Source organism: Hippoglossus hippoglossus, chromosome 6, assembly GCF_009819705.1.
Source record: "Hippoglossus hippoglossus isolate fHipHip1 chromosome 6, fHipHip1.pri, whole genome shotgun sequence".
NCBI classification, from domain to species: domain Eukaryota; kingdom Metazoa; phylum Chordata; class Actinopteri; order Pleuronectiformes; family Pleuronectidae; genus Hippoglossus; species Hippoglossus hippoglossus.
Genome location: NC_047156.1, coordinates 13,250,305 through 13,277,122, shown reverse-complemented (window position 1 = coordinate 13,277,122; position 26,818 = coordinate 13,250,305). Strand labels below are relative to the sequence as shown.

Genomic DNA, 26,818 nt, shown 5'->3' with positions numbered 1-26,818 from the left:
GTTCAGATGTTCATGACTCTTTAAACTTTGCGTTTAGCTCCACAAAGTCTTCTGAGGTCAAGGCTCTTTGTTAAAGGTAAATATTAATGAATTAATAATTATTGTTTTAACAGTCTTTAAATGTCTATATTCCATATGAAACAGCTACATGTCGTTACTGAAATCCCAAGTCCAGGCTTGACAGTGTTTTTTCCAGCCTTGATATTTAAACCTTTGACTGTAACATATTAGAAAGCACACATTTTGTCAGAAACTATTCATTTATATTGTTGGCTCTAATGATAATTGTGGCCTCACTTTAGAAAATCCTTTCCTTTGTGTACATGAGGGACGGATGAAGTTTCACAGGCAGATGGGAGGGAGCAGCTCATCCAAATAATCTCACCTTGGTGGCCGGCTCCAGTTTCAAGGCCTTTTTTAGCACCTCCATCGCCTCTTTGTATTCACCATTGTCTGACAGGACCTGAAAGAGATAAACACAAACACAGGAACTCTCCCAACAATTATAATTTATGGATTGATAAGAATCAATAGAGATGCTCCCAGTTGCTTCTCACCTTTCCCATCCTGAAGAGGGCCTTGACGTTGTTTGGCTCAAGGGTCAGGACGTCCCGGCTGGTGTGCAGCGCCTGCTCGTACTGCTCCAGTTTGAGCTGAGCGGTGGCCAGGTTGTTCAAACACTTCACCCGGTAGTCCCGCACCTCCTCCTCCTCTACCACCACGCCGCTGTCCGGACCGTCTGTACAGAGACACACAGCAGATCATGTATGCTTTGCTTTGGACATTAAAAAACATAAGGAAAGGTCTCGACATCTGAGAGAGGACTTGTAATAAATACAGTAGTTGGACTTGGACATTTGTCCATCTCAATACAGTGTTGACCCAAGTGAGGAGCAGTTTGATTCTTGTCTCTGAGCATTATGGGTAATAATTTTTAGCAGCCCAGGGACGATATCTGCAATAGGAGCACATCTTTTTTTCTCCTTCTTTTCCAGATTTGCAGTTGGATTCCAAAAGTAGACTCTACTTTGGATGCTTCCCAAGCTTCAATTGGTATTTATCTTTGTTTGTTTGGTCACTTGGGGGCAGCAGAACAACATGTAAACACAACACTGACATATTATCATTGTAGGAAGTCCTGGCAAATGTCCACAGACACAAAGTGTGGAGTTATGTTTCTGGTCAAATGTAATTTACAGACATTCACGCTCCCTTTAGCTTTGTCTTTGACTTTGTTCACCAGCTAGTTATTTAATCTGGTAGCGTTCAGTGACTTCATCAGAGCTGTTAAAATGAAAACATCTGCTGCTGCAGTTGATCCTATTGAATCATTAAAGCTGTGAACTAGAAAACAACTAAAGCAGCTTAATAACATAAAAACATAAGTAGTACTGAGGGCAACTGCAGAGTTGTGTGTTCATCGCAACAAGCGACAAATACTGATAAGTGCAGCTTTAAGCTTCAAGTCTTTTACTGAATTTGTTTCCTTCTTGTTTTTGTGAGCAAAGAATAATGTGCAAAACATTTAGTTAGCCATTAATCTGTTTAACACAACAACAACAATGTGATTTATCAGACGAGAAGTTACTTTTATTTTTTGAATGTCGTGTCATTTTATTACGTTATTATCTCCGTCAAGGAGGTTCTGTTTTTACCCGTCTATTTGTTGGTCAGCAGGATTGCCCAAAAACTATACTGTTTTTTTTTTTTTAAATGTTTTTAGAACTTAAGATTGATTATTCCCACATGGTGACAAAGCCTGGAAGCAAAATCTTTCATCTTTCTTTTTCTCTTTTATTTCTTCATCCCTACCCAATTTAATTTATTTACTCCCATGAAGACAGTTACAACTCTTGTTAAAATATGTTTATTTGCACATGGTAGCTACATATCTAATTAGAGCGATGTATAATTTCTACATGTCATAATTTGTGTTTGTAAATGAAGTCTGATCGGCAGAAAATTATCTTATATTATTGATTTTTTTCTGGTCGACTTCTCATCCGTTAATGACACGATCTCGATGCCCTGATAAACTCCTCTCTTCAGTGCCACGCCGAGTTAACTCGCGGCTCTACCATCATTGACACATTAAGAGGCAGTTCATGTTTTTCTCTTCACTGACTTGTTCAGTCACATTCTCCTCCACGGGCCCACCCTGCCTCGACCACGATCAAAGTGATTAAGAAGGTGAAAATCATATGAGAGTTGATTAGCTTTGATTAAGCTGAAGAATTAAGAGGAAAACATTTGTGACGTGACGTGGCCCTGCGTCATGATGGTGTGATTAGTGTGATGGAGGGCTCGAGGGCGTGAAGCTGTTATGTCATTCTGAGTTGAGATTGATGTGGAAATGTTGTCTGTGGTCGAAACCAAATGGTGTGTGTTTTGTTTCTTGTGTGTGTGTGTGTGTGTGTGTGTGTGTGTGTGTGTGTGTGTGTGTGTGTGTGTGTGTGTGTGTGTGTGTGTGTGTGTGTGTGTGTGTGTGTGTGTGTGTGTACGTATGCATGTGTGCCAAACACTATCTGTGCTGTACCTTCCTTTTCGCCCTTTCCCTGGGAAGATAATAGTCACATCAACCATTATAGCAGATTCCTGGTAGAGCTGATAGTATGGAAATATTTTTCTATGAATAAATTCAGGTTTGACGCTGCGTTACCTCGGCTGCATGTGGTTAGCACATCCAGAGCCATACAATAGGCCCGGGCGGCCATGCAGTATTCCTCTCTCTGGAAATGAAAATTTCCTCGCTCTCGTTTCTGGTTGCCGATGCGGATGCGGTCGGCGACGGGCAGAGTAAATGGGTCTGGTTTCTCTCTAATGTCCAGCAGCTGAAGCTGATAGAGTAACGGAGCCCAGGCTGGAATATCAGGCTCTCTGCACATAGACAAACAAACAGACAGAAAAACAAGCACAGACATAAACAACATCATCACAGCAAAAGAGCCACGGAAAAGTTTATCTGTGAGTAACACCAGACGTCTTCTAAAATCCTCAGAAGAACACGTTGATCTTTTAAAGGCTGTTTAAATCAGCCGAGCAATCGATCTGTTTTCAAGTGATAACCATCAGCTTCAAGAGAAGCAGAAACAAGCTACTGAACATCCTGCACGCAAAACCCAAAGCTCTTCAGCTAATGCATGTCATTTGATAGCCATCTTTAAAATACAGTGTTTAGACTGACGGTAAATATATAAATAGTAGAATGTAAAATAATGTTTATTTCTCCTCGAGGAGTTTGAGAGGTTGTATGGGAAACACTTGGAACCATTATTTGTCCAACTCTTTTCTTAGTTCACACCAGGGGTCACTAATAGAGGGACCACCGTCCTGATCCAGACTCAGATCCGGCCCTATCTGGAGCTACAACAGAAAAATCATTGAGAATTGTTACATTTTGACAGAGCATTTCTATTTTAACCATCACAAATAATCATTACTGATGCTGCTGTTTATTTACCATCTTAAAAAACATTTTTCACACTATATTTCAAGTAGTAGAGGTTCCCATTGATATATAACACCAAAAAAAAAATCATCCCTTATCTATTGTTTCCAGGGAATATTTATTGTATCTTTCTCTCTCACAATATTTGTAATATGTGGCCCGTCTCAGATCTGTACCTGACCAGGGGGTGCCATGTCTCTCGCCCCCTAACGTCAGCTGGGATTGGCTCCCTGCGACCTTTTACAAGATACGTGGTAAAGATAATGGGGGGATGGATTTTCTCTCTGAGCTGAAACATGCAAAAAGTGATTTTAATTGAAATGTTCCCATTTTTGATTAGGAGGTCAAGGTCCTTGAAGTGAGGACACAGCTGAGCAGGAGAGTTTCCAATTTGATCTGAAGTTGAAGCTCTCCCATCAGGACAAACTCAGTCCCTAATAGAAACATTAATAACTATGATGGCACTCAGTGGAGGACATACCTTGGCCAAGGGCCCTGTCTGACAATGTTAAAGAAAGTGATTAAAAAAATAATAAAGATCTGACCCTTTTGTACAGATCCATACCAGAATTTATTACTTTACAGTGGCTGAAAAAACCTACCTCCCTGAAACCACATTCAAATCTACAGATTTTTACAAGTGGCTCTGGACCAAATTGTACATACTCATACATATCAGTCCCCCAATTATGCCTGATTTTCCATTTCCATCAAGATCCAAGCATTATTTGAAGGGAAATTGGTAAAAATGTCAACAACAAAAACATTTATTTAAAAAAATATATATATTTTGCAATGTTAAAAAATAGCTGGAACCATTTGTGTCCAGATCCCAAATCAAATTGAATGGGTTCTTTTATGTAACATCCTTCCACCAAGTTTCATAGAAAGCTCTTCAGTAGTTTTTGTGTAATCCTGCTAACAAACAAACCCTTTTTGGCAGAATTAAACTAATAGAAAACACAGCGCTGCTCAACACTTGAGCTTTAGTGTCACTGCCTCGACAAAGGTAGTTCATCAAACACACTCACACATTGTCCAGTAAAACAACACTTGAACAAAAAATACAAACAATTATGATATTACAATATATTTTGTTGTTTTTCATGGGTTTTGACAGCTGTTTTCTGCATTGATAACATTTCACAGCATCCATCGCCTCACACTCTTAAAAGTGTAACATTTAAAGAAGCCAAAGTGACTCCGGCTCATTTAAGCAAACGAGAATTTGAAACTGATAGGAGCCGTTGAGCCGTCAACGGCTTCATCTTACTCAGGAGTCACTCGGAGGGAAAGTTAATTTGGTTTTCAATCATCTGGCTCCTGGGAAACAATGGTCCATTATCAGTTCCTCTGTGGAGGCTGAGTTGAAAGGAGTGAGGGGATTGAATGAATGAAAGACTCTTGCCTTAAAAAATACAAACAACTGAAAACATGCGGTACGTCACATGTTTGAACATCCAGTCATCCATTTTCAATACCGCTTATCCTTTGAGGGTCGTGGGGGGAGCCGGAGCAGCACCCAGCTGACTTTGGACGAGAGGTGGGGTACATCCCAGAGGGGTCATGCTTAAACATACACACTTTATTATATATTGTTGACAAAATAAAGTGGTTTGTCATGTTTAAAGAGGACCCTGACAGTTTAAGGGGCTCAACAAAAAAAAGGTCAGAAACTAAGTCCGACAGAAGGAAGTGCAGCTTCCCCACAGATATCCCCCACTGACTGTTTGCTGCAAAGTGATAGTAGTGGGAGTTGTGTCTGACCATGAATTATTCAAACTGGTTGTGTCAGTGACACAATTTATGTCTGTCAAACAGAATTAGTTGTGTGCCCAGTGGCTGTGAGGCCGTGTCAGCAGGTGGGATCAGATTACCCTTTCACCTCTCCTCCCTGGAGACCTCATCCACTGTCACAGGAGTGTGAAACCAGCAGCTGAGCCGAGGCCTCGGAAACCTGAGCCGGATCCCTGCCCGCTCAGGACCGGAGGAAGTGGCGTTCAGAGACGTTATCGTCAGGGGGCTGTGAATGTGTAGCTGCACTCTAGGAAGCTGCTCTGAACTATTTTTGACAGCAGCGTTTAGTCCTGTCGACTTGTTTTTGCAGAACCGCTGCATGTTTACAAGGATCAGACAAGTGTCAGCCCAGTTGTGTAACAAGCGTTCAAGAGCGGCAGAGGAGAAGACACTTGATTCATTAATGAAGAATGTTGAGCGCACGGCTTTGGTTTTACTGGGAAATGTCTTTGAAAAACATGCCTCATACATCTGATTACTCCTTACTCCCTCGTATAGGCTCCTTCTTCCCTGCTAATGTTGTGTGTTTTACTAGCGTACGAAGAATGTCAAACCATCTCCAAATGATTCTTGGCACAGTTTGTGGCTATGTGTTGTCCTTGCATACCTTTCTCTACTCTTATCTGAACATATTACACAATATTCCAAAGGCTGCATATTATGTAACAATGTGCAGCAAGTAATAATAACACACACACAGTGTCTTGCATAATTTGCACTACGAGTTCTTGGCTCCAGATTAAAGGGATTTCTATCAATTAGCTTCTGAAGCCAGAACTTAATTGCTTAATAAAAACAAGTCCATGAAGCCAAACTGTTCAAAAATAAGTGGAAGTGATTTTTCTTCTTAGTCAGGCAGCAAATCCACTTTTCTTCTCCCAATTTCCAGTTTTAACAGCAATTGGTAAAAATCTATACACTTATTAATAACAATAAATACATTTTTAGAAGCTGAAAATATGTTTTGAATGTACAATTCATTCATCATATTATACCGCTTGTACTTTGAGGGCTGCAAGAAGGCTGGTGCACAGGTCATAAATCCGGCCTCCTCCGTGTTAGCGGATGGAACAAAAAGTAAAAGTGCATGTTAAATAAATGTTTCTGATTCTGTCTTATTTTTTTGAGAGAGAGAATAATCATCACTTTTTACATTTAGAGGTAATATATTTCGAATAAATTTCACAGTGAAATAAAATGGCAGACAGTAAATATAGTGCATAATATAGTAAAAAAAGGTGAGTGATTCTGGAAGCTCTTCAAATGTGTATAACTGACTTAACTAAAGCAGCTTTATAGATACATGTTGCTCTTTACATGAGACCTTAAGTATTGCTCATTAAGCATGTATCTATATACAGTCTAAGTATGTGTATCAACATCTGAGGCAGCAGTTTAAACCGATTTTCTGTACGTTTCATTAAAGACAGGAAGGAAACTAGTTATTTTACTCTGTCACAATTTCCAGTTGGTTCAAAAAGATGTCGCAGTCACGAGCTGAACCGTGTTGGGTTTGTCAAACACCTCACTCGTGAGCGTCATTGGATACCGATTTGATATCACACGGGAGGAACGTACCCGCTTTGCCGCTCATGACTCACACAGATCGGACACATCGGATAACAAGGGATGAGTCATTTCCTATTAATTGATGCAGGTACAGCTGCTTCTGCACAAACTAAATGAGCTACAAGCAAAACTGAATTATGGGTTAACAGATGACACAAACACACACACACACACACACACACACACACACACACACACACACACACACATTGACTGCAAACTGCCTAATAATAGAAATCCTTCACATGCAGGATTCTCCAGGTGAGCTTTGAAGCATAATATCATTCAGCTCATCACCTAATATGAGCAAGCACGTGGCAAAAATAAAAATAGCACAGTGTACAGAACACTAAGGACTTATACATCAAACATTGAGGGATAATAAGAGGAGCTGAGAGTCGAGCTTATTGTTGCCATCATGAGAGACATGACAAATCACCATGACTGGCGATCCAACGAGTGTAATCAAAGAATTCAGCAGTTGCCAGATCTATAAGGTTTACGGTGTCGTGTGGGTCAGCGGTGATTAGCCCCCGGGGTCTTATTAGTGCAAACAGGAAGCAGAGGGTTAGATCCCTGCACAAGATCCCAGTGAAACATGAACCTGCGACTCAGGTCCACGTCCTTAAACTGAGCTGTCGTCTCCAGTCAGAGACTCCTACTCTCTTCACGCAGGCAGAATCTTTAGGCTGCAATTAGCTTGACATGGTTGGTGTAATACTGTAGTTTTTAGAGCATTATTACAAAGGAGGATTCATTGTAGTGCGATGGCAGAAGAGTTGCTAAACTTGTATGTATGCTGGTTATAATAGATATGCTCCTATTCTAATCAGTGCATGATATCTCAAAATATACTCTATGTAATATACTATATGCTTGTAAAAAGCATTTGAAAGCATATTTTTTATTCTTCTTGTCTATTTTCCTGAATTTGACATTGTCATGGAGCTCTGAACGTTGCCAAAAAGCAAATGACCTGCAACTGACCTAGAACTGTGCCTGAACATGTCCCGTGTAGACAAATGAGTGAATCAACAGATCTGCTGCTTTGCGAGTGTGCTGCTCACCCGAGTTAGTGTTATTTTAGTAAGCTTGAAAGTATCAACACTGTCTCATGAGATTCAAAAGAGTGTGGAGCTACGTTAACAGCTCTGTGACACAGTACTTAAGTTGCATTCACACGACACTGGCAGAGTAGGAAAACCCCCCTTTATTTAGAAGTGTTAATTCAACATGTTTACTGTTGGCTTTGAAAAATTAGCTCGTTTTGTTGCGTTAGCCTATCCATTGGGGATGGTTTACTGTTAGTTTAGTTTTGGACAAAATTTTTAAGTGCTTTATGTTTTAAATTTGCTGAATCAATCTACTACTAGGCTTACCGGTGATTGTTCTTTTATAAAATAGCGCAACTGTTTTACACTGCCTTTAATCTGGGAAAATGTCAGACTATTTTGCAGAGAAATCGCCCTGCTCCTCCGGACCAGAGTAAAGGTCAGTGAGGACAGGTTTTTCAGGTCAGAGCCTGAGGCCTGAAGAGATTGGGATTGAGCGGATGGTCAGAGACCTGAGATGTTTGCTGAGGCAGCAGCTTTGACAGCACTGAGAGGCAGAGACAGGTTCCATGCCCATATTTATGGTCATATTTACTGCAGGTCACCAAGGAAACCAGGTCTAACAACTCAATGTCAGGTAGCACATTGGACGTTTTGCTTGTACTTCAGTAAAAGTTTCAAAACTGAAAATACTAGCACATGTTAGAACGATCACTCAATACATTTAATGTTGAATGAATGAATGGAAAGTGTTTTGCTGGCTAGAGATCCATCTCTGCTGGTGTCATTTGGCCGTTTGATTCTGGTGTATTTGCTCATCTGCACCCTCCTTTATCACTATGGTGATAACTCAGTCATTTATTTACTCAGATTCACTCGCCCATTCATTAATACACTCACACTCTGGCCTGCATTGATATTCGATTCATCATGTCCATGTTGGCCAGAGTTTTTATTTTGCCCATAACTGAACAATCTGCAGTTCAATGTCAGGACATTGAACTGCAAATTTTATTAGAAAAGATCTTGGTGGTGGCCTATTAAAAGAAACAGTTTGGTGACTCATTTGTTCTCTTGCTGAGAGTTGGATGAGAAGATTGACACCATTCTTGTGACTGTACAGTAAATGTGATGCAGGAGCCAGCTAGCTTAGCTTAGCTTAGCATAAAGGAGGAAATTATTTCTGTAAATTAACTCACAACAGCTACGTCCATCTCTTCCATGTGGCACATATTGGTATTGGAAATAATGTTTGCTGATGAGCACTGGCATGACAAATTCAGTTTTACAGAATAACCATTGCAGAAAAAATAGCATTTCTTTGTTGTTTTTTTCTAACTATTATCTTCAACTTTGGTGGTATTTGTGTTTTCTCATTATTCATAGATGTTTATAACAAAGATCATATGTGGCACTACGAGATGAGACTCTTCCATCTGTTTGGTTGTTTGCCAGGAAGCAGTCTTCCATGAACACAACACCAGGTCTATTAAAACTGATTCAGGAGGTGTAGCACCAGCTCAGACATAAAATCTCCAACATAAAACAACAGCAAATATGAAATTCAGACTTCAATGTCTGCTGCCTGACGTGTTTCTCATACGTCAACAGATCGGATTAAAAGAGGAATATCTCTCTCTTTTCCTGTCTGCGTTCATATGATTGATGTGATAAGAATGACTGTAGCTTTTCCCTTTTGTGTCATGGGAAGTCCTGCATTCATTATAAACTTCCTCATCAAGGTATATGAGAGCGTGGCTGACTCACCCTATTATCTGTCATGCCGACCCCACGCTGCCCTGATTGAAAGGAAAAAACTCCCTCAGAGGGAAAACAGTGGTCACTTTGACGTCATGCGCTCAATTTTAAATGATGGAAAGGACAATGATGTACCTCATACGGGTTTCTATGGTTACACCCTCAGATAGCACACTAATGTACCGTAATAAATGTGGTGTGCAGCTTGTATGATAATACAAAATCCTGGAGGATTTATGAGGTTGTTTATTTTTTACAGCAGTGAAAACCACTCTGCTTCTGCTGCTGTTGATCAGTGTCGTCTGTTTGACTCTCGGATGGACACGAGGCACCAATACAGCCGAGCAAAGGAGCTTAGCTTTAATCCTGGCATTGGTGAGACGTCACAGCTGTTTTTCCTCGCCTGCTGCCATACAGCCGCCAGTTAATTTGCAGCATAACAGCCTCCTATTACACGCGGAGATCTAGAAACTCACAGTGTAAGGCCTTTCAGCTGCTGCCTCGCCATGTGCTTTCCTCTCCTATTTGTTTTTATTTCCTCCTGCAGCAATGAGCCAATGAAACCGTGCTTGCAGGGATCAAGGACAGCTAGTGACTACATCCTGGCTGTTGAGCTCCTCAAAAGTCCCCATATAATCTACCACAGATTTCCTTAGCCTGTTAAAATGAATCCAATCTCACCCCCAGGCTACCTGCAGGGCAAATAGTAGCTTTTCTTAACGGCAGGGCTATGTAACTGCTCAGCCATTTAGAAAGCAACTCGTGAGGAGCAGTTGGTTACACAACTTTATTAAACCAGCTCTGAGTAGAGACAGTACAGTACATACTCTAGTGATCTGCAGCAGGGAGAGTGAGTGCCACTACAAATGCACTGGAACAGAAAGGTTTGAGGCTGAAAAATTGACCTCATAAGCTTTTCTTTTTAACAAACAGTTATCTGTTTGCACCCTTGAGGTCTAAGAAACATCTCACAAATGTTTCCTCACTCATAAAACAAATCAGATTTTTATAAATAGTTTAAACCCTTTGTTGTTTACATCTGTGCTAGTAGCCTTATTCTTTCCCAAATTTTGCTGCTGTGTTGCAACATTTGTTGACATGTTACGACCCTCGACTGTCAGTCAGAGGAGCAGCAGGACATATTTAGAAGGACTGTTAATGTGAGCATATTTGTGTCCTACAAACAATTCAAAAATATGCTCATCGAAACATTGCTTACTACAGCACAGTTAGTGGTTAAATCCTTTTCACTTTCACATTTGAATCTTAGCTTTAATGGCCTCAAATTGTCTTAAATAAAAAAACGAAAAAACATAGTTTTTTTGATAACGCCCCTTAGCTTCTTACACATTCTGTGGTGCCAGACTGGTCTCATTCAAATAGATGAAGTGGTTAGGGTGATTTCTACAAAGTCATAGTCAGGACTGATCAGATCAGATCAATATGATCAATCTGACAAACAAGGTGTTTATAGTTCGGTCCTGAGGCCGTTTCTCCTGCAGTCCCAGGAACCCAGGTTTAGTTTCAGTGGATTGAAGTGAATGTGAAGCTGTAGTTAACAGCAATGATGGCTTGGTTCTTTCTTTGCACAGACGTTATGTCTAGTGATTACATAAACCAGATCTGCGCCAGTTTTGGATTTCCCTTTTGAACTTCAAAGCTCTCTAAGTTACGACTAATTCTGAGCGAGGAGCCAAAAATCCAGCTCTTTGAAAGATGAAAGTTCTGCTCCTCCATTACTGTTATACTTAACACAAATGTCTGCCTACTTCAATGGACACGTGAATCCCTGAATGCTGAAAGTACTTTATGATTTCTGTTTAGACGAGCGATCCAAAGTTAAAAAAAATGTTCCCACAGTAGTGTGATGTGGACATGAAATAATTGCGAGACATTATCATTCCACAGAGTTGCTGTGTGTGTCTCCCTCTGTGTTTGTGAGCATTAACATTTGTGACCAGAAGCCGCTCATTACGCTATGTATGATATTCTGGTCGGGAAATAAATGTCATAAAGAGATATTGATCAGGAATTAATTTCCCTTCCAAGTCCAAGCTGTCACACATGCATGAGCTGCAACCAGATAACTCCCACTGAGAAAATGTCACAGTTTGAGCACATAACAAACATCCTGCAGTTATCACGCTCCCTGACTGATTATTAAATTAGATGGAACACAGCGGTTGTTGTTTATATGCACCTGAACAGCTTCACCTATCCTTCACACCTCTAATGTTGGACAAACGCAATGTGTACATCAAACAGAAACGTCATTATAATGACTCCAGTGTGTGCAAGTCTGCGATTTAAGCAAATAAAGGTCCTGCTTCCTTTCAGCAGCCTGTGTAGCCTGTGAATCAATAGCAGCACACTGAACTCCTGACTTATTAGTCAGGTCGTTAGGAGGAGGAGGAGCTGGCTCAGTAAAGCAAATGCAGCGTGGCCATAAGTACTATCCTTTAGTCTCTTTGACCCCTAGCATCCATCATAAGTCAGTCACATTTCTAAAGAGGAAGGGCTTGACTTTACTTGACCAGAGCCGTTGGCAATCGCGTATAAGGTCACTTAGTCTGTTTACAGCCAATTTCAAGCTGTTTCTTTTCATGTTATGTTGGCAAATTGAGTTAATTTCTTGCACTGACAATGCAGTGTTAGTTTCTATACATGAGCTCACTTGTACTGTCCCTCACCCTCTGGAATGTCAATATGAAACATTAGCACAGTGCAGCAAATCTCATCAGTGCTATCAAACAATAAGAGATCTACTTTCTTAATCCCTAAAGCTTTAACGCTGAACATGTGATTTTGATTTTGCATTGACGATGTCAGCGGGGGCTCGGCCAGAAATTAACTCTGCGAGGACTATTTTGATATTCGATGGGCGTGTGTGCCTGTGATACACTGCTCCAGACGGTTGATTACGTAGCACTGACGTCTCAGCCGGATGAGTCACGCTCCACGTCCTCAGCGGCGGTACCACTTCATCCCCAGAGCACACAAACACACACGCACAAACACAAGCACGCGCTGGTGCCATTTGTCACTCAGCTGCACGTCTCCTCGCTCCAGCTTCGCAGGCAGCACCCTTCACCTCACATCTAGCAGCATGACACTTCTCTACAGACAAATTGTTGTCATAACTTCTGCTGTATCTCGTGATACATGAATGTGGTTACACACACCTGCTACAAACTGTGTGAGTGTGTTTGTGAGTGCATGTAGCAGCCTGCCCCTCCACTATCCTATCTGCTCTCATTTTTACTATTGTATGTGGTGTCCTCATGAGTTGCCCATAGCAACTCTGTGTCTCATCACCGAACAGTCTTTCTGGGCTCACATTTTAGGAGAGTTTCACCCTTGTATAGTTTGAAAAGTGCATTTAGCATTGCTAAACCATGACAACACGTCAATTCTCTGAGCCGTAAATAACAAATGGGATTGAGTGGTCCTGGAAGTAAAAAGATAAAGCCTCTGTGTTTGAGCAATGACCAGGGCAACTGAAAGCAACTGAGAGCAACTGAGAGCAACTGAGAGCAGCAAAGCAACAGGTACATAATGCAGGAGAAAAACACTGTGTGAGCTGAATATAAGAAACTTTAGCATACAACATGAGAAAGTGTTTATAGCTGTTTACAGGTGAGGTAAATTCAAATTGGAATGTGAGCAGAAGTAAGAGAAAGTAACAGTAACAGAAGTAACAGAGGTAACAGAAGTAAGGACAATGTTTCTTCTTTTCGCACTAATAAAAAAGAGTCTGGGAGAAATGTTCAGACCCAGTCTACTTTCTTGCCTTTGTATATTTGGTTCATCACTGAACTGGATGTGATGGTCAGATTTCCAGCGTCTGAAAAGTTACTGGAGGGTTTCACTGTTTCACACTGGGAAGGTGTGTGAGTTCCAGACATTGTTTGACAGTGCTACAAACACCCTTAATAAAGTTACAGTGTTGATTATCAGTCAGTTGGTTGGCAGGTAGATCTCTCACATTACCTCAACCAAGGAGGTTAAGTTTGTTTGTTCGTTGGTTCGAGAGCAAGATTACGCAAAAGCTATTAGACGGATTACCAAGAAACTTCAAATATGGGTGTGGTTTCAGGAATGTTTTTCCACTTACTTTAACATTGTGAGATTTTTGTGAGCGTTTTTCAAAATGTTCCATAATTCATGGATCACGGAAAAATCGGGCATGTTGGGATTGATATTTATGAGCGTGTGCAATTCTTTGCAAACTCCTATTAAAAATCTGGATAGTGACTTTAAATGTGGTTTCATAAGGGGACTGTTGGGCCTTGCCGCAATTATGAGTGCCAGTCTAATTAAGGTTATAAAACATTATAGACAACATAATATAATATTCTACATAATACAATTTTATATTCCAGAAACACGCAGGATAGTGAAGACTTTGAAAAAGGTGAGAACATTAGGCTACATTGAAATAGTCCTCTCCAGCCAGAATGCTGTATGCCGTAAAAGAGTATAAATACAAGGTGGCACAGAACCAATGTATCAACAGCAGAGGTTTAATTCCTGGTGGCAGTACCTCAGTTAGCCAAACATTGCTGTGTTCACAAATGGGAAGCTGACAAGGCTCCTTCACCAGGAAGGTCACAGACCCTGGTGACCTTCTTGGTGAAGCTCACCTCAGGAGGATTTGGCAGATGTGCGATGGTGGTAGGAATAGTTCAACAGGCTAATCCACTTTCTTGCTGAGGGTTTGGATGAGAAGATTGATTCCTATTGCGTGTATGTGTAGTAAATATAAAGTGACAGTGCTGCCAGCAGAGGATTAGCTTAGCTTAGCACATTAACTCTACACAGCTAGCCATGACTCTGTCCACCACCAAAGCACGATCCACCTCTGAAGCTCACTAATCACAAAATATCTTATTTTTAAATCCACACAAAGAGGCCAAACACACTGATCAAAATGCATCGGCCATCTGCTTTTTAATTTATCTGCATTAATAAACAGATAGCTGTTGATAGAGATTATCCAAAATGTAGTCTAGCACTACAACACTAGGAAAAGTATTTAATGTTGTGTTTTGTGTTGAGAAACGTTCGACTCGTGTCTGACTATGAACAATGTACAACAAATGGAAAGTGTAGTCTTGGTCTGGATATCCACTGTGTACACCGGAAGCCCCAATATATTGGCCGTTGCCCCCACAGGCTAATTCACCTTCAGACGATAGCCAGTGGCCGAATGACAGGGAAGAGGACAATAGTGCAAAGCGAATTGGACAGCAAAGATAAATACAAATTATAACAAAACAATACAAAACTCAATCGGGAGAGCACTAAAGAAGCTTTAAACAGTGTGGTTTTCACACAAAGCCTTTACACAACCAAGTATCAAACACACTATCTGACAACACAAGCTCAATTCAGTGTAGGAGATTTACTGTCCCACTAAATATCCCACAACCACGGAAAGCAGAAGTAGCTTTAACTGAGGGCAGTGCTGTATTACAACCAAGGCTGTGTCGATGGGAGAGATAAACCTGCCAGCAGTAGGGGGAAAAGGTAAACATCCTGGGAGATTAGATGAGGGACACGCACAGTTCAAACACTGGTCTGTGTGGCAAAATGCTGCTGTGGCACCAAACTATATATTTTCAGGGGTAAAACAAAGAGTCCATTATCACTCAGGTTTAATTTGTACATTTCTTTTTTCGCTGGAGGTCAACACGCGCAGCTTTAATGCGGCACTGGTTGGGCAAACAGAAGAGCGTATGCTCATTGAGAGTTAACCAGATCTTATCTGGAGCATGCTACAGCTGTCGATGGCGGCTGGCCTGTTCCAGCGTGAGGTCTGGGTGTGGTTTGTAGTCAGCCTGCTGTATCGTTTCTGTGTCATGAAAGAGAAAACACAGCACCCGAGAAATACAATCAAACTTGTTTAGGTCACGTGACCACACAAGCCAAGAGTTCACATGTTGCTCTAAACCTTCACTGACGACAAACAGTAAATCATTTAGAAGCATTTCACATTCTGCTGAGGAGGAACACCACTTTTGGGAAGAATGGTTTGGCTTCTCGGCCGTGCTCTCCAAGGAGCAGCGTCTTAAAGGTCACATTATTCATTTGACCCAGGTGGTTTCATGCAGAGTGAGTCACACCACCCTCAACGCAAACGGAACCCCACCTCACAGATTTTCTCAGCGGACGACGTGCTTACGTATCAGGGCATGAGGGGGAGGAGGGCTGGCGTGCACAAAAATGACAGACACCCGCACGGCTCTGTGGTGAGTGAGTCACTGTACCTGTCAGTGAAAAGCAGAACTGCCCGTTTTGGGTTATATCATGTTGCATTGGGGGATAAGGGAGAGAGATTGGTTTGGAAGAAGAGGAAGACATAACACCAACAATTATCTGGTGCCCGGACACTCATGATAAGGTACTGATATTTGTCGTGTCTGTCAAAAGAGGCTACACCCACAAGTATCCTCACTCATCATCAGAGTTGACTCCAATGATCACAGCTCTGGCTTGTCACCTTCACATGTCAACACTTTGCTCTGCGAGTCTCTCTGCTCAGAGAAATGTCACTGTTACCTTTTTTTTCAGCTGCATTCCTCGCTGGATATGGGCGTGTCTCAGAGGCTTCAGGAGACAAGGCCACCGCACTTGCCAACTGCTTCAAGGATGTCAACAAAGATTCCCTTTGAGCACATTCCCAAGAAGACGTTTCGCTGCTAAATGCATGTTATCTGCAATTGATGAGTAAATATTTGATGTTATGTGTCAAACATAATTATTTGAAAAGGTCGCGTTTGAATATTTTATTCAACAATTAGATTCAATGCCCTGTAGGTTTAAACTGTGATCTGTTCAACATGATCTCACGACACCCTTGTATGGATAAAACATTGTGTGATATAATGGTTATAGTAATAATAATAGATACAAAAAATGAAGGAATTACATATTTCTAATAGTCAAGTAGCTGTTGTCAATATGGATGGCAGTTTTGGTCTTACAGTTAGTCGGTCCACCACTTTGGTGGAGATTGAAAGATTATTAGATTCTATAAAATTTGGTTGAGATACACATGGTCCTTTAGGGAGTTTTCACACCTGAAAGTCTGGACCAAGGTTCATTTCTTTGTTAGATTGTTTAAATTTGATCTGGTTAGTTTTAGTTTCACATTGCAATTCAGGAAGCGTAAAAAACACTTATGTATGACATACGTACATCCTGTCGTCACCACTTAGGTAGGCATCTACCTACAGTATACTTGACATTGATTGGTTTGTTGACACGCATGCATCTAATGTCGGCATGTTTTTGATTTAACAGGTAGTCTTTCCAATGAATAGAATTTGAACTTGCATAGAGAAAATTAATTAATTGGTTCATTTCATGAACTTCGTTGCCACTGTGATATCATGATGGGATTACCACCATCATCACCAACTTCAGGTGCAGTACTAAATGCTGGATAGAATGCACAAAATGAATGTCTTTGTTGTTCAAACATTGTATCATCAGAGGCAAGACTGCAAGCAATCCTGCGAACTGGGTCAACTCCGAGACAAGTAAGGTGATTGGTTAATTGGTCCAAGACAATCCCAAAAAGTGTTTTCAGACTGCAAACAAAGTGAACCATGGTTCAGTTTGTCTCAGACTGATACTACTGTTCCGGTCTGACAATATCTTGGCCCGTTTGACTGGAGTGTGGTCCAAGGCATCTTTTCACACCTGTTATTTATGTGTGGTTTGGTTTGTGTTACCCACAATGCAACTAGGCCACTAACAGTTCATTTGGATATTCTGGTTTGTTATGCTAGAGGCAGAATGGGCTACAGAGGTCTAATACAGTAACTTCACTTCTTTGTACCTGCAGATCTTTTTTATTTTACAAACTGAAGCCTTGAGCTTCAACTGATACTTTAATGACTTGAGGCCATCTTTCAGCTATCACACGGCTCCCTATGGAGACATAAAAGATGTATACAACTTGCTTCATACATGGAGTTGGCGTTCTCCTTTAGTCACCTTTCTCTTAAGTGCCAGGGCCCTATCTAAGTATTTTATGTTGTATTATATCTGTATATTATTGGTGCATTTTAATATGTCATTAAATTAGATCACAAAGCCGAGAATTGCACCCACCCTGATGTACCCACACCTACTCCACTCATCACACAGAAGCTCCTTTTTACCATGACATGACATCCTGGAACAAGAAAACACAAGATCAAATAAAATCGCACAGCAAGCAACTGGCAACGAATATTGTGCAATAACTATTAATCATCACCGCAAATGTTAGAGTTCTTTCCCACGACTGAGGCTTCAGTCAACTCGCTCCAACCTCCCCTGGATTAATCAAAGCTGGAGCAGCCAACAAGCTCACTTCCCCTGAGGTCAGAGAGAGGGAGATTCCTCTCTCTCTCCTGCTAGTTGGACTTGTTTTTTTTTTTTTTACCCTCAGAAACTGACAATGATATCCATCTGGTGTGTCTCCACAGTATCTCCACTGTTCCATTACAGGCTATCTGTTTGGTACTAGTGCACTGCCGGTTGAAAACGTGCCTCTTGGTGGGGGCTGATGGCTTGGCCCGCTTTAATTATGCTTGCAGGTTTTTTGAGAGCGTCATCCAAAACAAAAAAACTTCCCACTTCCTTGAGTCCTGAGCTTTAAAGGTGCCATGAAATGTTCCTATAGTGCTTGGGTGACAGCACTGAACGTCCCATGGCAGTTGTGTCCCGCCCATCTTGAAATCCTGGCATGTGGCCTCTTTCTTTTCATCAACTAACATGTTCCAGTTTTCTGAGAACTGCTCATGCACAAAACTTCACAGTCAACAGCGCACTTCCTTGGTTCTCAGCATGAGACATAAAATTCTGTTCTAAGAAGGACCAGGCTTTTTAATTTCAGCCCCTGAATGTCTAAATCTGTTTATGCCTTTCGAAGCAGCATGTTTTATTACCAAGCATATAGTGGTAAGTGATGATTGTTTTGATTTTAATTTACCCTTTTTATTGCGTTTCAACAGATTTAAAGTCCAAAGTCATTTAGATACCTATAATCATTTATGGTTGGTTTATATATATATATATATATATATATATATATATATATATTAAAGGTAGCCAGTGGTTTTCCTTCATGCTGTTGACAATCCTCTGTTTGTGTTGTGTCTATAGCATGTACAATGATTGAGGTATGTGTACATACATTTCCCTTTTGTGTAAAAGACAAACACATTTGAGCCACAGTATTAATCATAAATACCACACAATCCCCTCATGACACATAGATGCAACAGTCGAATGATTAAGTGGCTGACACTGTCCATCTGGACTGAGATTAAAACTATTAATTCAACTATGACACATCCCAATGGTCTAATTAATTCCACTTCAACATGTGCCACTGGGGTAGTTCTCGTCATGCCAAGAGTAAAAGTAAGGCAACGCCTTCGCTGCCAGCGCTGAGGTTTAAGCTTCTGTTGGTTTTTTGACACCGGGCCAATGTAACCTTACAGTGCCCCATTTCACACCAGAGTAAAAGTTTAACTTTTTACATGTGTTGTTTGGTGTTTCACACAGAAAACCATACTGTACATGCTTGTGCTGTATATAACAGAAGTGGTGCAGACTCATTTCCCTGTGGTTTCTTGTTTTGCAAGTTTAGTTTTGTTGAGACGTAAATAAAGCAGCTGCCAGTGACATTTAATGGGGTTGACTTTGGGATTGTGCAGACCTGAGGAGGCAGACTCACTCTGGCTCCTTGAGGGTTTGTGAGTGTTAAAGTTGTGCCTGTCCATAAATCAACAGATGTTAGTTCCCACTTTCCTCTAATAATGACCTGCTGACTCAGTGCATGAGAGTATATCTCTGACTAAGCACTATGGCTGTTGTTCCCTTGAAAAGGCGAGTGCATTTCATCATCATTGTTTCTTGCAGTCGATTTAGTCCCGACCGTCCCTTGTAATCGAGCAGGTAAATACAGAAGACTTTCCTCATTGGTTTCATTATAATCATCCCGTCACATCAGACGCTGCAGCATCGAGCTGCAGACCACTCCACTGCGCTGTGCTGATCCACACTGCCTGACCAGCTCTGCAGTCTGTTCTGATAAATAACTGTGAAGTGCACTTAGCGGCACTGTTTGCAACAGGCGACTGACAGAGTTCAATCAATGCATCTCCCCGAAAACAGAGAGAGGCTAATGAGATTTCCTCTTGTTGTGTCTCTGTCATTTTTATGGCACAGAACACTGAGTCAGATCTATTCTGAAACACGATGCCTCTCAGCGCTTGTTATTTTGTCTGATTATATGTTCAAATATTTCGTTATACTGAATACATTAGTGATAGACTTGAAGAGGCAGGTTTTACTGAGGAGTTTACCCAGAGAAGAATGATAAGGTGGTATTGTGTGTTCTTAAAGAAATAGTTAGGGTCTCTTTGAGAAAAACACATATTGCCAAAAGTTTGATAACAAGATTAATACCATTTACGTTTGGTAATTATGAAGCTACAACCAGCAGACACTTGACTTAGCTTAGCACAAAGACTGGAAACAGAATGGAGACTACTGAGTGCCATACTGTAGTTTCCCCCTGTTTCCATGTCTAAACACTAAGCTAAGCTAGCCTCGTGTTGGTGGTAGATTCATATTCAGTGTACAGATATGAGTACAGTATCAAACCTGTCATCCGACTCCTGTTTAAAGAAAACAAATGAGCATCTTGCCCAAAAAGTGAAACTATTCCATTAAAGGTCTGTCAGCTGAGACTGTGGATGGTCTGTTTGACCTATGGACGACCCAGCTGCTGGAGTCACTTTAGTTAAGTTTGCGAAATGGTGTTTTACTTTTTAAAATTACAGATTTTCATACCAAATCGTCAACTATTGTATTTATCTTCAGTGACAAGAGAAAATCAGATAACAAGCAACCTCACTAACTGAATCCAGTTGAAAGAGCTGGTGCTGACTGTCTGTGTTACGCTGCGGCAAAATCTGACTCCATGGCACTCAACCCTAATCAGCTGCATCAAAACAATCATTGACTAACCTCCCGCTGTTTCCCCCAATTTTATTTCCCCCATTGCCTCCATCTCCGCAGACGACAGAGGGCAAGACTCCAAACAACACCTCAGAGACTCCACGCTCACACCTCTCACACGCCATGTCCCAGCATCCCCCCTTCATGGAGCTCCATGATACAAACAAGACCTCACACACTGCAGTGCACAGAAGAGGCTGAAACTGTGAAGTGCAAAATTATGTTGTCAGCAGTGTTTTTATGCATCACTCTGTACAGCTCTGTATGAAGCTGAATGGCCTTTTTTGACATGACTGCACGAGTATATTCTCAAAAATAATTCTCGGTTTGATTGAGTCCACTCACAAAGCACCCATGACTCCAGAAGGTGTGTGTGAAACGACCTAATAATGTTTAATTAGCTTTAATGGGTGTGGACTTAAGTAAACAGAGCAGAGAGTTGATAGCATCACTTTCAGAATTACATTAATGTCACAATTTTCATGTTCATGAAATAGCTTAACACACAGCACATTACCGGCTTTCCAAAAGCTCTTACAGTGGCAGCAGTCAAAGCTACAGGAAATTATTTCCAACGAAATAATTCACCAGCAAACAAATTAAATCACATTGCACACATTTCTTATTAATTTTGGTCTGTAGTCTTGCATCAAAAATCTGTTCCCCTTAAATATCTTGAATGTTACATTTGTATATACAATCTGGTCAAATCACTGTGCTGCATTAATGGTTCATTCTCACATGCTCAAGTTATCTTGAGTAAACATCAAAAGTATAGACAATGGGTTTTCAACAGCAACACACCAATCTCTGCCGTGTTTATTCTGGCTCTGTACTGGTGTAAAGGTTATAAACCTAAGCCATTGGCCGTAATATGAGTGGTCTCCTCCCATAGGTGGGGAGGTTACAAACACACCATTGATAGGCTGCCTGTGAATGGTGTTAGGACGGAGCCATCTGCTTCTGTTTATGGTTCATTAACCCCGCTACCCCTGGATAACCAAGCTGCTCCCACAGCAACAGGTACCAGAGGCCGGCATGGGCTCACTTACTGAGATTACACTCAACAGAAGAGGAATATAAACGGCCAAGTCTCGCTTCCGTTGTAGATTGAGAAGTTTAAGATAAAAGAACAATAAGTGGGGTGTCCTTACCTTCCCAAAAGTCCATAGGCATACAGTGAATCTGCCAGCAGCAATGTGATCTCACCCTTCTGCATGGACATGACGCACTCCTCCAGGGCCTACAGGTGTCCAAATCACAACGTGTTATATAACACACATCTGCAGGTTATTAGCCTACATAACTGTACACAAAATTCATTTTAGCATTTCTGTTGCAGATGTCCATGACTGACTAAACCCGCTTATTATCCAGCATTTGAGGATGGGTATGTTTATTGGTTCGGTCAGTTGATTCTTCCAAGTTGGTCCAGACTGAAATATCTCAACAAATACAAGATGAACTGCCATGAAAGTTTGTACATACATTTGTGGTTCCCTGAGGATGAACCTTATTGAGTTTTGCCTTTTTGATCCAACAGCTACTAGACTGATTTTCATTAGATTTGGTAAAAGAAAATTATGCTCCAGTACTTTGGTTTATGATCCACAAAACTAACAAGAAGTTGTTTTGCCATTTTGGTGTCATTTTAATGTCTGTTGATGTCTGTTTGATATTAGTTGGCTAACTTTGTCTTGCTTTCCAATTTTCATAGCCTTTACTGCTCACTGCTGACGCATGATGTGATATAGACGCTCTACACTGAAGAAAACTACCCTGTCTGATTCAAATGAAGGGTTCAAAGCTTTCACCTGGTTTACATCTCCCTCGCCGATAACAAAGACGAGATTGCGGTCTTTCTCCACCACAGTGCGGTCCTCTAGGACACACTGCATCTTCACAGCAACCTCCTGGCCCCAGGTGGGGCACGGGGCGAGCGGGGCCACAGGCTCCAGCACCTTCTTCCTCAACAGCCGGTCCTCTGCGTGTGGAGAGAAGAAAAGGTCATGCAGGAGGAAGCTGGATTAATCTGCTAGTAGTTAGTAAACACAAGCTCAGGCACAGCCACAAACACACTATGGTTGAACTCTATAGGCACTTTCCTTCTCAAATCAGAATTGAAGTCTAACATGTGTGTCTGTGCATTAGATGTGATGTTCACTGACATATCCTGACCTGTGATGTCCTGCCAGTTTTCTGCCATGAACAGCTTCTCAAAGGTCGAGGAAGTCCACTCCTCAATGGCATAGCCTGGAAAGAGACTCTCTGCCGAGGTGTCCTTCTCCAACACATTATCCTCTTCTGATGGGTCTTGAAATCTTACCATCTTCCAGCTGTTAGTTTTTTTCAGTTTCCTCTTTTCTCTGCATTCTGGCTCTCCACCGTCACAGGGGCTTTTTATCTCAGTGCTTTTACTCGGTTCCGTACGGCTCTCTGTTTCAGCCTGCTCTTTCCTTCGCAGCCCATCTCCTTCCTCTGCAGGCCCACAGGGCAGCTCGCTGTGGCTCCTCGTGTCAGAGATCTCAGAAATGGCCTCTCTTACCTCAGGCTCTGTGGGCTCCACTGCAGGGTCTTTATGCTCCTCACAACATGGCTCTTTCTCCATTTCACTACAGAGAGCGATGGACACCATCTGCAATAGTCACCAAAAGATATAATCCTCCTTGTCGAGCCAATCTTCCACTTAGGTGTAAGTCCGTGGGTTTGTTTTGAACCAATCCCTTCCAGCTACACGCTGTAAAAACAAAAAAATATCTCCATGACGTAATATTTACGAAAAGCCATGCTGTGTTTCATTAAATCCAACTCAGAATACATCCCTAAATCCTGGCTTCATCTATGTTTTTTCCCGCCTGCAGCTATGTAGTTTCTGCAGTTCTGCTGCACTTTGACCTCCTCCGTCTCCTGCTTGTGTCCGTCTTAGTCTGCGTGGTCCACGGATATGACAGCAACGAAAAAATGATCAATGCAAAGAAACTGTGCAGCGCAACGAAGCACTCTCAGCCAGCAGGCTTGTGCAGTGGTAATCTGCAGGATTAGAAGAGAAAAACCTAATCTGCCAGAACGTCTGTAAGCTTCTTAATGACTTCACCGTCCGGTCCCATAACGCAGTTTCCATGAATGCAATCTACCACCAAGATCTCAGGAGACAAACGCTATAACGTAATTTGCTTTGAATTATGTTGTGAGGTTTTTATTTTCACTTTTTAAGAAGTGTCACAACACTGAGTGAAGAGCGCAGGCTGTAACACTGGAACTGGATTACAGATTACATACGGTATACTGTGTTTATTCTGTAAACCTCGTGGAGGAAACACGTTTTATATTATGTGCATAATCAACTCCACCAAAGAGGTTTTGTTTTCATCAGCATTTATTTGTTTGTTGGCAAAAACTACTACACCAATTTACATAAAACCTTAACCCTAACGCCAACCCATACAATGTTGGTGGGGATCCAGGAATTGTTACTTTTCTTGATTTCACATACCTTCATTAATAATTCAAGCATGTTTAGTGGATATCTATGAGTAAACACAATTTAGTGCGGCTTCAAATTAAAATCCTGATCTAGTGAATTTAAATGTGGTTTATTAGGGGACTGGCAGAGGTATGCGTACTAGACCCCTTCTAGTTTAGTTTAGTTTAGAATATTCAAGTGTAGGTTTAATGTCACGTCCAAGCTTTGAACAAGATTTACCTTATGTTAAAGCAATGCATCCTGAAATAGAGCATAAACCTAAGCCAAGGCTAACCCCGTATTTTACCATGTTCAAGAAAATTTTAAAAATGTCATTGATCAACCCATTTACCCAGATCTGCTTCAAAATGTCTTTCTTGGGTCATAGCCCACTTTTGTACAAAATGTCATGGAAATAGGTTCTATTGATATTGAATAATGGTGCTGACACAGACAAACAAACAGCAATGAAAGCATAATCTTCTTAGTGAAGGTTATTGAAGCCAAATGTGTATTTATCATTAAGACATCCACTTATTCAGAGAAGGCGATATAATGATAAAAAGGTTGAGTTAACATGGATTAAAATGTCACAAATCTGTTGTCATAGCTTCAGTACAAGTTATGAGTGTATCATTCTCAGCAGTGGCACAGAACATTATCCAATTGTTACACTGATGCACGAATGCAAGGTTATTGATCACCCAAAGTACAAAAATAACAAAATATCATGTAATGTATTAAATTTTGACTGTCAAGCCAAGAGCATTTGAGTCATATTTCCAGTCCCGAAAGAAACATCAACACCGCAGGAGCAGCTCTAGACTAATATGAAATCAATACATCAACCTCCTCCTCAACATATTGTAAACAAACACTTCTTTATTGACTGCGAGGACGATCTATAATCCACAGTCAAAGCATGTTTTCCATCAAGATTATATTAATTCATGTGTCATATTTGTCTTATTTGGCATTTGTCCTTATACAGCCACTCTGCTTGGAAATAAATTTACCTAAAGTATAGCCCACTTTTGAATTCAAGTATTCTGTTGTACTCAGTAAATTTCAGTGTAAAAATATTGTGCTACTCTATTTCTCTGCTGCTTTGATTTTACAGAACATTTACCTTTCAGATGAATATCCTTGTGTAACGCATTTGATAATAATACTAATGTATATCATAATATTTTTCCAAAACATAATGTGTTGCAATAGATTCAATGACCAACATTATAGAAACTAGTTCAAATCACTTCAGTGAGGTTAATATCAAACAGCATCTCAAACTTAAATGTGTCAATAATAATATTCCAATATTACATATTATATTATAATTTGAGCTGAAAAGGGTAATCAATCAACTGAGTCGTCAATCATCAAAAAAATGATGACCGACTCTAGTTTTTATGTGAGGAATTTTTACATTTCTTTGTCTTATTTGGTTATAAACTCATAATCTGATAGTTATAGACTCCTAGTTGGACATAACATTTGAATATATTACTTATAACGTTTAGACAGAGCAATTATTTATTCATTCAGACAATAATTAACAGATTAGTTGATGATTAAAATCCACCATAGACTGTTTGCGTAAGAAAATCTGATTTTCATAGGTTGTGATTAAATTACAATATCTATATTGCACTGCACAAATGAATGTTGTTGTAAAAATGTCCCCATTCATACTTTTGTCTTGTTTGTAGTTAAACTTCCTCGTCTGTGTGCTTCAAAACTATATACAGTGTGTTTACTGAAATCCAGCAGGAGGAGGGCGACTTGGACGTAACCCAGAGCGAAAATAGATCAAACATGAGATAAATACAGGCTGGAAACTCCGGCAGCACAAATGGCCAAAGAGTGTGACCTGGAAAGCGAAAAGAAATACGTGTGTGCGTACTCTTTTTGTTTCCTCTTTAAGACCTTTTTCCAGTATTGGACCTCATAGGGACCAAAGCCCGTTCCTAATGATGCAACACTTAATTTCTGAGGTCCTGTTTAGGGTTAGTGGTCAGATGTGAATTGTGATTAGGGTTAGGTATGAATTGGCCATGGTTAAGGTTAGAGAAAAGGTTTTGTTTAGGCTGTCCATGATGAATGGAAGTCAATGCAGTGTCCTAAAAAGGATATCTACACAAACCTGTACCTAAGTGTGTGTTTACTTGTACAAATGTTTTTGTAAGGACCATTTTGAGCATAGACTCTACAGAGTGAGGACATTTTGACCCGTCCTCAATTTTTCAATGGGCTGTTTTAGGGTTAAGACTTGGTTTTAGGGTTAGGGTTAGAATTAGGTTTAGGGTAAGGGTAAGGGTTAGGCATTCAGTTTGGATGGTTAAGTTTAGGGTAAGGAGCTAGGTATGTATTATGTCAATGAGTGTCCTCACTAAGAAGAAGTACAAACGTGTGTGTGTGTGTGTGTATGCTTGTCTTTATATAGTAATGAGGCCCAATTGTGGTTCAATACAATCTCTGTGAGGTCATTTTGACGTTGTGAGTTGCAAATTCAAAGGGCTGTTTGAGGGTTAAGACTTGGTTTTAGGCTTCAGGTTAGATTTAGGTTTAGGTCAGGCTATTTAGTATAAAGTTGTGATGGTTAAGGCTAGAGTATACGGGCTAGGGAATGCATTATGCCAATGAGTGTCCTCACAACTATAGAGAGACAAGTGTGTGTTTGTGTTTGTGTGCTTGTGTTTGTTTCTC

General features: G+C 40.7%; 1 protein-coding gene across 2 annotated transcripts in view; it reads right to left on the bottom strand.

Annotated features, from left to right (window-relative positions):
* Nucleotides 1-26,818, bottom strand: part of LOC117763021 (peroxisomal membrane protein 11A-like) — a 65,741-nt gene that overhangs the window by 3,691 nt on the left and 35,232 nt on the right. For both annotated transcript variants that reach the window (XM_034587844.1, XM_034587845.1), the window contains exons 2-7: nt 22,828-23,386; nt 22,464-22,633; nt 21,804-21,892; nt 2,660-2,877; nt 558-739; nt 386-463 (exon numbers count right to left, since the gene is read on the bottom strand). In XM_034587844.1, coding sequence (XP_034443735.1) covers nt 386-463; nt 558-739; nt 2,660-2,877; nt 21,804-21,892; nt 22,464-22,633; nt 22,828-23,284 — 1,194 coding nt within the window. In that variant the 5' untranslated portion in view covers nt 23,285-23,386. The remainder of the gene's footprint in view (nt 1-385; nt 464-557; nt 740-2,659; nt 2,878-21,803; nt 21,893-22,463; nt 22,634-22,827; nt 23,387-26,818) is intronic.